Below are 12,108 nucleotides of genomic sequence, written 5' to 3' on the forward strand. Positions count from 1 at the left end.
TTGTTTCTCATGGGGGCTGTCATGTGCCTTTTACTGAGGAGTGGCTTCTGTCTGACCACTCTACCCTAAAGGGCTGATTGGTGGAGTGCTGCAGAGATGGTTGTCCTTCTGGAAGTTTCTCTCATCTCCACAGAGGAACTCTGGACCTTTGTCAGAGTGACCATCAGGTTTTTGGTCACCTCCCTGACCAAGGTCCTTCTCCCCGATTGCTCAGTTTGGCCGTGTGGCCAGCTCTAGGAAGAGTCTTGGTGGCTCCAAACTTCTTCCATTTAAGATTGATGGAGGCCACTGTGTTCTTGGGGACCTTCAATGCTGTAGAATTTTTATGGCACCCTTCCACAGATCTGTTCCTCGACACAATCCTGTCTCGGAGCTCTACGGACAATTCCTTTGACCTCATGGCATGGTTTTTGCTCAGACATGCACTGTCAACTGTGGAACTTTTTATAGACAGGTGTGTGCCTTTCCAAATCATGTCCAATCAATTGAATTTATCACATGTGGACTCCAATCAAGTTGTTAAAACGTCTCAAGGATAATCAGTGGAAACAGGATGCACCTGAGCTCAATTTCGAGTCTCATAGGGTCTGAATACTTAAGTGAATAAGGTATTTCAGTTTAATTATGGGGTATTGTGTGTAAATTGATGAAGGAAAAAAACTATTGAATCTATTTTAAAATAAGTCTGTAACGTAACAAAATGTGGAAAAGTCAAGGGTCTGAATACTTTCCGAATGCACTGTATTGCAGCTTTAACACTATTTGGGGGTTTATATGGTCCCACCCCTATTTTGTGTTAAAATTCCTCAGGTCATGGTGTTGATATTTTTGGAGTTTAAACGACACTAAATGGAGTAAATATCCAACTCTCAGAGTTGCTTAAATTTAACTCCAATTGCCATTTTACTAGTTTAAGTGTTGTTTTTAATCAACTCCCTTCCACTTGACTATTTTCTGTGTTGTTTTGAATTAACAATCAACTACAGCAGAGTACATTTCTTTACTTCATTTGAGTTGTAACGGTGTAAAGCCTTACTTCAAAATATCTTAATATTTCTGGTGGTTTGCAATGTGATATCCAATCTCTGTTGCGAGCCAAATTGCAGGAGGTATCCAGCAGGTTCAAATCAACCTGCAACAGAGCATGCTGAGAAATATGACAATAAGGCCCCTCCCACATCTTTGGTTAACTCCATAGATGCAACTCCCTGTCTCTGGTTACTCTACATGGAGTTAAAAGTACTGCATCCCAATGAACTCCAGTTATCAACACCAGGGAGCGTATATCACCCTAATTAATTTAACACTGATTTCAACTATCCTTGATTTAGGTCTCTGCTCAGCTTTAACAGATTCCACGATAGAAATGTAAAGGTAGTTTCCGTTTGAGCTGACATATGGAGCGTTTACCGTGAATGTAGTCTCCACTAGAGCAAGAACATTGCCTTTTAAATTTCAATCATGCTGCAAAGCTGAACCTCCGCGATGCGGATTGAATAGAGCCCTTACTGTGTAGCAAATAGTTTTGCAACAGGTAATGAAAACAAGCCTTTCTTATTTGACAGCTTGTCCCTCCCAGGCAACAATGAGATGTGATTCTGGGTGGCAAGGTTAAGTGGTCAATAACACGCCTACTTGTTTCATTTGGAGCCGGTGGTTGACATGGAGCCTTTGGATTCAGGATACCGTGTCACAGAGATGCCCATTAAACACATTTGGCCTAAGTGATCCTCTCATCTTACGGAACACACACACACATACAGACAGCTGAGGTTCTATCTGTCCTCTTCTTGATCTTTTCCCCCATATTGTCTTCCTCATCTTCTCCTCTCCTGTCCCGCAGTATAAAGATGGTAAGAAGCTGAAACCCAAGCCCAACTACAACAGTGTGGACCTGGCCGAGGTGGAATGGGAGGACATAGATGAGACAGTGAGTATTAGCAGTAATAATAATACATAGATCTTCTATAGCGCTTTTCTAAAACCCAAAGATGTTTTATAATAAACTAAAACAACAAATGAGTGCTGGGTATAAAACAGGAAGGAAACACAGAATACACATGTACAGGGGCGGGCTTAGCGATTTGGGGGACGGTTTAAAAATTCCATTAATGGGAATTTTCACAGGGATATTACCTGCAATGATCATTGAAAATATTTATTCTATGTACGATTTTAATTCCAGGTTATTTTTAAATACAGCCTATATAAAGTTGTTTTTAATACATTTGCATTAAAAATCAGTCAGTGGGGTAGTTTCATTTGAAACCTTTGAAACATAGCAAAGTCCGCCCTTGCACATATACTGTGCATACTACATCACATTATTCACCGACAACACAATTAATATAGTCAATAGAGTAGAACAGCTGTACCTATTCTAGGTATGAATGTATTGTTCTGGGCTTTAACTGTGCTGGTAAGGTAACTGAATAAAAGTTCAATAGAGATTGTGTTCCTTAATGTGTCTGTTCTTTCCAGCTGAGGACAGCCATGGTGAAAGGGGAGACGGGCACTCTGTCCTTAAACATGAGAGCATCAGTGGACAAAGCGGTAAGTGAGACCTTGTGTGTGGGGAGATTAAATGTGGCTCGGTGGTTTATGTCAAATGATTTAATAATGTTGATTGTAACAACTGTCTCACAACACATTTCAAATGTTTTATTTACAACAGAAAAGGCCTATGTTCTTAACAAATGACTATTTCTACACAACCATCAACGACACCCCATTCAGGTAAATGTGATACTAGGTTAGTGAGTGTGGAATGTTGGCCTATTAGATTGAATAAAGTCATTGAACATCTCACTCCACATTGTACCTTATGTATTTCCCTACACAGTTTTGGTATGGTGCTGACCAGAGGTCACGGACAGCTGATGTTCATGGGGACGGTCTCTGTGGAAGAGGGTAAGTGCCATTGGCCACTCTCTCTGCCACTCATCTACTGCAGAACAATCTGGTTTAGTGACTGGTTTTCATCCAATCTCCTCAGGCTTGCATGACCTGACGTCCCCTGATCTATCCATAGCCGCTGAGTGGTAAGCATGGATAAATAAATGAAAATTGGACAATAATATTATATATTATAGATTGTTGGAGTGTAATGCTTAAATGATTGAATTGTAATAATCTAAATCAATGGGTATTGAACTCTAATACTCTAAATGATAGAGTATTGGACTGTAATACTTCATTGGCCTTTAATGGCCCTTGGACTTAATGGAGTGAAAACCCATCATCCATTCAGGGCGTACTGTATCCTTTCTGTTCAGGACATACTGTGAGACAGACATTGACCCTCACCACCGCAAATACTCTCAGCTCCAGGCTGTCATTCGCTACCTGCAGGGGAAGGAGCCTGACCTGGAGTGTGAGTACTGTCTCTACAACCTGCTCCATCCTCCAAAGATAACCATTTATTCAACGCTAACCCCAATGCTAATGTTACCCTAACCCTAAATCCAAACCTTTTTTTGTGGATCCACAGGAAGACTAGCGGTTGAGAGGGCATCGGCTAATGGGGATAATAAAGACTATTATTAAGACAAATAAACAAATATAATATCAGGCAGATGTCAGGTTTGATGTTGACTGAGTGTCTGTGACTTCCAGGTGACGAGGTGCTGCTGCAGCAGACCCTGTTTGATGCTGTGGTGACAGCCCCCTTAGAAGCCTACTGGCAGGCAATAATGCTCAATGCATCTGGGTAAGACTACAAAATTATTATTTTCACAAATGTCATTTTATGTTAGCTAGTATTTATGTGTGTGTGTTGTGTGTGCGCATGAGTATGTGCATATGTGTGTGCATGTGTGTTTAAGTGCATTAAAGACCAATCTGTGTATTTGTGTATGTTCAGGATGGAGGCGGGTGTGGAGACAGCCTTCCTGGGAACTCGCTCTGGCATCATCCGGCTGACCAGATACACCGGCATGGAGACCAGGGTCGCCAAGTGAGTCAAACAACCTACATTAGCCCTACATTATATACATTCACTGTGTCCTTTGAGCACAGAAGTATTCACTAGGCACCAAATTAAAGAAACAGGAAGGCTTACCTGAACTTGTCCAATAAGAAACAATGTTTTTTTGCGTTGCAAAACGTTTTGCTACATTGTGCACTAATGAATACGAACAAGGAATTTGATCTCTCTTAACTTCCTGCTCCAAAGGAAGTTCCTGACTCCAGCGGATAAGGACAACCTGTTCACCATGGACCACTTCCCCCTGTGGTACCGTCTGGCCATGGAGAACCCTCCCGGAAGATTCCTCTACTACATGCCGGTGGAGGACAACGACAACAAAGACAAGACAGGTACTGTAGGCCTACCATGTGATCCATGGTTGAGTTCAATTCCTAGCCTGGTCACACATCTGTTTGTGCTGTCTTACCAACACTTGTCATGACAATGACCATAGGTGTTGGTAAACCGACCTGGCACCGGTCTAGTGAATTCTGTCTTCTACCCAGTCAATTTAGGAATTGAGTGGAATCACTATTGAGAAATGTCATAATCAAACCCAAACTGGCAGGAATTTTAGCTGAATTGACCCTAACTCTAATATACAGACATACAATAGGTCAGAGGTTAACTTGCGTACCATGGGCCCACGGGCTCTTGCATAAGTAAAATCAGGACTATGCCTCTACTGCCATTCATTCTCATTAGACTGGTTTGGATTTCTCCCTGACCAATATGGCTGCCATTTCCCACCCATTCTGGAACTTCAAGGGTTTATGACATAGTCCCTCTAGTGATTTAATAGAATCTCTATGGTTCCCCTCCCCACTTCCCCAGATAGGATATGAACATATCATAAGCCATGTAAAAAAAAAAAGAATTGCAGGAAATTAGCTGTAAAACTGCTAAATGTTCTCTCAGCCTCATGCAAAAATGGTAGAATAGCAGGAAATTAGCTTTAAAAATGCAAAATTCTCTAAGCCTCATTGCAAAATGTGTAGAATAGCATGATATTAGCTGTAAAATGGCACATTTTTCTATTTGCAAAATGTGTAGAATTGTAGGAAGCTAGCTGGGTTGGAGGGGGGTTTCTCAGACCTGGGGGGGTCCGCGAAACTGCAGTATGCCACTGCAGAGGTGGTGTGAGACTGATTGTTGATTCTGTTGTGACAGGGGTGTCGAAGTATGTCATAGCTGTCACAGCTGTGACTGTGTCATCGGGAGGCAAGACAGCCATGGCTGGAGGTAAGCTTCTGCTGTCTTTAACTCTCTCTGAAATGTCTGGCTCCTTTACACAACTGCTGGAGGCGTTGATGCATCTTGTGGCTTCTATGTGTATTGAAGTGTTCATACTGGTAGTAGTACTCTCTGGGGTGCTACTGCTAAATGTTTGACACACATTCTCTTGTGGAGAGGGAAGCACTCCATTTGTCTTGTCCCCAAAAGACCATGGTTACTGTTGAGTGTATGTTTCTGTGACAACTGTGATGGTTTTCACATCTTCATAGGCTTTTTTCATGTCCTGTCTCATAAATATAGCTATAATGAAAAATTTAGCCGGAATAAATTGTGACGGGCAGCATAGATAAATAAATGCTTTATTTTCATCAGCGTGATGAACAGAATATCACATTTCTCACTTCGTCTTCTCGAGCAAACCTGAAGAGCAGATACTGAATGTGCTTAAAGGCCCCTACACACTTTACGTAAACTATGCAAACCCAGCGATGGAGCGTTGTTTTCTACGTAGTTCTATGTTCTTTTGTGTGGCTCAAATTTTGGAAGAGACTGTATACGACACTCCGTTGCTCTGTTTGCATAGGGTGTGTACGGCCCTTAAAGCTGGAATCCGTAGCGGTGAAACTGCTACTTCCGTTTGCGATATTACAACAACAACAAAAACGTTACTTCAAAACAACCACCACTGTTTTTTCCCCCTCAGACATCATTGCACGTGCGATAGAACAGTAGAGTACGTATTACCATTTTATTTTACCATGATGCTGGATGCTCCTCTACTCCATTTTATGAACAAAACAAAAACAATAACACCTGGGGGCGAACCGGTGGCGCTGTTTTACATAACGCCGATTTCAGCCTTAACATAGAGACAAAAATAAGGGTTAAATAAATAAGGAGATAGTTATATATACACACCTGTTTTAGGGCAGTGTTGATGATCTCTTTGACAGTTCTAAATGGTTAAATGGAAAGAGCTGACAACTAGATTCAGTTTTTGTAATGAATATGGCTGCTATCCATGGAACTGATACTCTTCAGCTGCTGTTATCATAACATCCTCTAGAGGTCAGTAGTGTACTGTTGTATTGTATGGCTTTGGAACATTGAAAGCAGGCTAACTCTGCATAGATATGATTTGGAATATTAAATTAAGCAACTACACATGAGCACAGGTCTAATACACAAGAAAGACTGCTTTAACATGAATTTCTCAGTACATTCATATCAACAATTTTTTTGTTTTCTCTCATCCAACTAATTGAGCGACAACCACTACTGGGATTGTTAACCTGGGCTTATTGTAGCGAAACATTAGGCGCAGTTACAACACAGGGATATTGGACAGGGATATTCAATATGTTGACTTAATCTATGATCTATTGACATGTTTTGCTTCAAACACAAATAACTTTGACAACGGTGGGATCAAAGAATAATAACAATTTCAAAGACAACTAGGAAAGTCTCTTAACCAAGGTGCAGAGGTGCCAAAAGTATTAACACACAGTTGGAGAGCTGACTAAAGAGTCACAGGGCAGAACACATCACAGAGCATCCACACGTCTTGAAGCAAAGCAGGATTCCAGTTTTTCCTCTATACGATCACCTGTATGATCATGTCTGTATGACTCCACCACCAGCAAAGTGCAGCAGGGATATTCTTTCTCAGCTCCATACATTCCCTCACCTAGAATGCCCTAGCACAGAGGAGTACGATATGCAGTTCAGTCCACTGAATCCTTCTAACAGGAATTTCAGCCAGTCAGAAAAACAATGGTCATAAGCCTGTTATTCTGTATCCGTGGACTATCGGGCTGGACTCCTTCAGCTCTGGCTCATCTGGGGACGTTGGGGAGGACATACACGCTCCGTCCTCAGCATCTGTCTCACCCCCTCCCTCCCCCGCCATCAGCGGCTGCCCTCTGTTCTTCAGCTCCCTCTGGTACTTGGCCATGAGAGAGGCGTAGATACAGCCGTAGGTGGCCGCCACCACCATCAACACGCACACCACGCCACACACACACGCCGCCACGATCTGAGTCCCCCAGGCCCTGCGCACGCTAACGGGCCGGTAGCGCTGGCGCACACATTCTTCTTGGTTAACCTGGGGCCCGTTCATGGGCCCGTTAATCCGACCGACGCAGGGTGGGCGTCCTTCTCTGGGGCCGTTGTAGCCGGGGACACTGTCCTGGTTGTCCAGCTGCAGGCAGTAGTTGAACATCTCTATGGGGATGCTGCGGATGTCCTGCCCCCTCAGCTCTTTGGGGAGGTTGCACTTCACAGCATCCACCTGCCCGTCTGAGACACAGAGAGCGATGCAGTGGATCATTAACACAATCAATAGCTAATCAATCTCATTTACAGACTTGATACAGTATCAGAGTAGTACATGACATGGAACGAAGGCGAAATGACTTGACTGTACTTGAAACATTGTAGCCTTAAAGCCTTTCAATACACAACATAACACTCACGTCTGTACAGCATCCACTCCATCCAGTGCTTGAAGTCCCTCAGGTTGCAGTCACACTCCCATGGGTTCGCTGCCAGTTGGAGGCTCAACAGGCTACCCAGGGGCTGGAAGGTAGCTCTGTCCAAGCTCTGCAGCTTGTTTCGAGCCAGAGACAGCCAGGCCAGGCCCTGGAGCTCGTCCAGCAGGCCCATGGGCAGAACAACCAGGCCGTTCAGCGACAAGTCCAGCCCTTTCAGTGTCCACAGACCCTGGAACAGCTCTCGGCTCAGCCCCCAGCAACTCCTGTTACTCTGTGTCACCTCCGTCTGGTTACTGGGGTCCGGAGAGGTAGGAAGGGGGCAATCACCCAGGTTGTTACCAGAGAGGTTGAGCCACTGGAGGCTGCTGAGTCCAGAGAATGCCCCTGGCTGCAGGCTGGAGAGGTGGTTGTCGGAGAGGTCCAGGAGCTCCAGAGCGCTGAGGTTGGACAGGTCCCCATCGCCTAGGGAGGAGAGGTTATTGTGGGGCAGGCGAAGGGTGCGGGTGTCCTGGGGCAGCAGGGGCAGGACGGTGGTTAGGGAGAGCAGAGCTAGGCCTGTACAGTCTGTGCCATTGCTTTTGCAGATGCACACGGTGGGACAACCGCTAGCCGCCTCTAGCAGACCGAGCAGTACCAGCAGCAGACTGGGCAGGGCTGCATAGACTCGGGAGAGAGGAGAGGAGAGATTTAAGGAGAGGAATTTGATTATGCATTTTAATGACATGACCAGTGCAAGATTTCGCCAAATGTCTGAGGAATCTAAATCAACCCCCAGAATTTGTTGGATGCCAAGTCAAATCTACGTACAGGAAATTCTGAAATCAATTTAAAAGATGAGTAACTAAACACTTCTGCCTGTCAATCAGCCCACTGCGGTAGTCACTCACCCAGGCTCTCCGGGTGGGTCCTGTCAAGGGGCTGCATGTCTGCTCTGCCCACTCTGGTGCCACCATAGACTGGCACTGGCAGTAGGTGCCGTCCTTGTGCCACCCACCAGCTATGCAGAGCCCTGGTAAATGGAAAACAGAAAGAAAGAATAAAAAAGCGAAAGAGAGCGGGAGAATGAGAAATAGAGAAAAGGAGTCATCAGATGAGCAATACACATTGCGTATTTGGATGTGTAGGAGAGAGATTGTTGGCAGTTTAACTCTCTTCTTATATAATAATGAATATGATAATATCCCACATGTACAGTTAGGAAGGACAACAATCTCTTCCTTCTGATTTGGAACAACATCATTCTATACTTCACCCTTTTATCCCTCTGACTGTTAAAGACTTTGTTTCCCTTTTTATCACTTTTGATTCCATTTTAGTTCCTTGGTATTTCAAGCGGGGGGGGGGGGGGGGGTTGGGGGGTTCAGTCAAAAAAGAGCTTGATACTAAGTAAATGCAAATACTGTACAGAGATGAAGTCAAAGTTAACTTTCTACTGAACACAGACAACCCTCATCTTTCACCTGCAGACAATCACACAGGAGCGAGAGAGAGAAAGAGAGAGAAATGTGTCCTAAATTTCATGATTAGAGAGAGATTATGTAGCTCCATCATGCGTGCCTCTGCTGCCACTTAGTAGAACCAGTTTAGAGGAGCCTCAAGGTCCTTCTTTTGTCATCACTCCACAAAGGCTCTGCATCACTCTCCTCCTCTTCCTTTCCTCTTACATTCTCATAGACTGTACTCTATATATGTGTAGACTGACACTAGGGTTATACAACATTATTTCCTGTATTCAACTGTAGGTAGAGTTAGGAGGCATTGAGGGCACTTGCAGTATTGTTTGGTTTTGTGAAGTCTGACGCCTGAGGTGTACGCATCAGTATTGGGTGTGCTTGGTTATATCTGTGAGTCTCAGTATTGGGTGTGCTTGGTTATATCTGTGAGTCTCAGTATTGGGTGTGCTTGGTTATATCTGTGTGTCTCAGTATTGGGTGTGCTTGGTTATATCTGTGAGTCTCAGTATTGGGTGTGCTTGGTTATATCTGTGTGTCTCAGTATTGGGTGTGCTTGGTTATATCTGTGTGTCTCAGTATTGGGTGTGCTTGGTTATATCTGTGTGTCTCAGTATTGGGTGTGCTTGGTTATATCTGTGAGTCTCAGTATTGGGTGTGCTTGGTTATATCTGTGTGTCTCAGTATTGGGTGTGCTTGGTTATATCTGTGTGTCTCAGTATTGGGTGTGCTTGGTTATATCTGTGTGTCTCAGTATTGGGTGTGCTTGGTTATATCTGTGTGTCTCAGTATTGGGTGTGCTTGGTTATATCTGTGTGTCTCAGTATTGGGTGTGCTTGGTTGTATTTCTCAGAATTGGGTGCATTTGGTTCTGTTTCTCAATTTTCAGTAGGAAGTGTAGTTGCTTCTGTTCCTCAAATTTTGATATGAAGTGTTCTTGCTTCTGTTTCCCAGTTTTAGGTGCACTTGGTTATATTAGCGTATCTTCGTTGGGTGTTCTTCTGTTTGACATGTGAGGTATGCGATGCGTGTCCTGTTTAATCAGAGCATGATGAGTACATCTGATCTGGAGTCAGATGAACCACAGCGTTCTGTCACTGACTGGAGCTGTCACCAGTGCAGCAACACCACACTCAAAAAAAATGCTGTGTTAAAAACAATTTGGGTTCGTTGGTAACCCGGCGCGAGTAAATATTGGACAGAACACATAAAAATAAAATTCTGACAGTTGGGTTGAGTGTATACTCAGTTCACTTTGAGGCTTTTCCAAACATGGGTTAATTTAACCATTAGTTGGGCATTTTGTCCTCTCATGCTGGTTTGACCTAGCAGCTGGGTCATTTTTTAACATAATCCTTTGGTTATTTTCAGGAGGTGTGGCGTATTCAAGGTGTGGCTATCAGCTAGATCTAATTGGCCACCAGTGAGAGTAAATGACATTCCTGTTCATCATGTTAAGTTTATATAAGGCAAATAAGGAACTCAAACACTTCTATAAGCCTTATTAAAACTACAAACTTCTTGCTTCTGTTTCCCAGTTTTAGGTGCACTTGGTTATATTAAAATATACATATAAATAAAATCTGAATGTACACTTTTGGAATTACAGTAACACTGCAATGCTATCTAAGTATGTGCTCAGAGCACAATGGATGATAAGGACACAAGGACAGTGCATGGAATTACTCAAAAGAAGATAGCGATAACCAATGAAATGGCAACAAATGTTTACAATGTTCAACTTTGCCATGTATTAATTATACAACAAAACAGATGAACAGGAATTACTTTTACTCTTATAGATGACCAAAAACAACTATCTGAAAGCCACACCAATACTGAGCCATGCCTCCAATCATTTGATCTGACCCAGTGAGTCATATCTCAATAACCTAACATAATCACCAATAAACCCTTACCCAGCATCAATAACCCAGCAGTTTTTAAAGAAAAAAAACCTGACTAAGTGACCCAATGCCTGCAGTTATGCAGTTGGGTCAACCAAACAACCCAGCATTGTTTGAGTGCAGCTTAACCAGCCTTAAGAAGATGAGGTAATCCTTGTTCCTCCATTAGTGCTGGGGCCTTGAGAAGATTACCCTGACCTCTCTGTCAGAGGGCCAGCATCAAGGACGTTATAGCAGATGGAGATGAAATGGGAAGATCTGATAAAAGGCGTTTTGAGCGCTTTCATCAGAGACCTGGCCGCGTGGTGCCAGGACAACAACCTCTCCCTCAATGTGATCAACACAAAGGAGATGATTGTGGACTACAGCAAAAGGAGGACCGAGCACGCCCCCATTCTCACCGACGGGCTGCAGTGGAGCAGGTTGAAGGCTTCAAGTTCCTTGGTGTCCACATCACCAACAAACTAACATGGTCCAAACACACTAGGACAGTCGTGAAGAGGGCACGACAAAGCCTATTCCCCCTCAGGAGACTCAAAAGGTTCTACAGCTGCACCATTGAGAGCATCCTGACTGGTTGCATCACTACCTGGTATGGAAACTGCTCAGCCTCCGACTGCAAGGCACTACAGAGGGTAGTGCGTATGGCCCAGTACATCACTGGGGCCAAGCTTCCTACCATCCAGGACCTTTATACCAGGCGGTGTCAGAGGAAGGCCCTAAAAATTGTCAAAGACTCCAGCCACCCTAGTCATAGACTGTTCTCTCTGCTACCACACAGCAAGAGGTACCGGAGCGCCAAGTCTAAGTCCAAAAGGCTTCATAACAGCTTCTACCCCCAAGCCATAAGACTCCTGAACAGCTAATCAAAGGGCTTCCCAGACGCCTCTTTTAAGCTGCTGCTACTCTCTGTTTATTATCTATGCATAGTCACTTTAACTCTACCTACATGTGCATATTACCTCGACTAACCGGTGCCCCTGCACATTGACTCTGTACCGGTACCTCCTGTAATTAGCCTCGCTATTGTTATTTTACTGCTGCTCTTTAAT

General features: G+C 43.9%; 1 protein-coding gene across 1 annotated transcript in view; it reads left to right on the forward strand.

Moving 5' to 3' along the window:
- LOC120066590 (voltage-dependent calcium channel subunit alpha-2/delta-4-like) overlaps positions 1–12,108 on the forward strand; it is a 79,140-nt gene that overhangs the window by 37,639 nt on the left and 29,393 nt on the right. The window contains exons 15-25 of the mRNA XM_039018014.1: positions 1,844–1,930; positions 2,482–2,553; positions 2,675–2,736; positions 2,843–2,910; positions 2,996–3,041; positions 3,276–3,373; positions 3,616–3,709; positions 3,863–3,955; positions 4,175–4,317; positions 5,138–5,209; positions 7,707–8,140. Coding sequence (XP_038873942.1) covers positions 1,844–1,930; positions 2,482–2,553; positions 2,675–2,736; positions 2,843–2,910; positions 2,996–3,041; positions 3,276–3,373; positions 3,616–3,709; positions 3,863–3,955; positions 4,175–4,317; positions 5,138–5,209; positions 7,707–8,140 — 1,269 coding nt within the window. The remainder of the gene's footprint in view (positions 1–1,843; positions 1,931–2,481; positions 2,554–2,674; positions 2,737–2,842; positions 2,911–2,995; positions 3,042–3,275; positions 3,374–3,615; positions 3,710–3,862; positions 3,956–4,174; positions 4,318–5,137; positions 5,210–7,706; positions 8,141–12,108) is intronic.

Source organism: Salvelinus namaycush, chromosome 21, assembly GCF_016432855.1.
Source record: "Salvelinus namaycush isolate Seneca chromosome 21, SaNama_1.0, whole genome shotgun sequence".
Taxonomy (NCBI): Eukaryota; Metazoa; Chordata; class Actinopteri; order Salmoniformes; family Salmonidae; genus Salvelinus; species Salvelinus namaycush.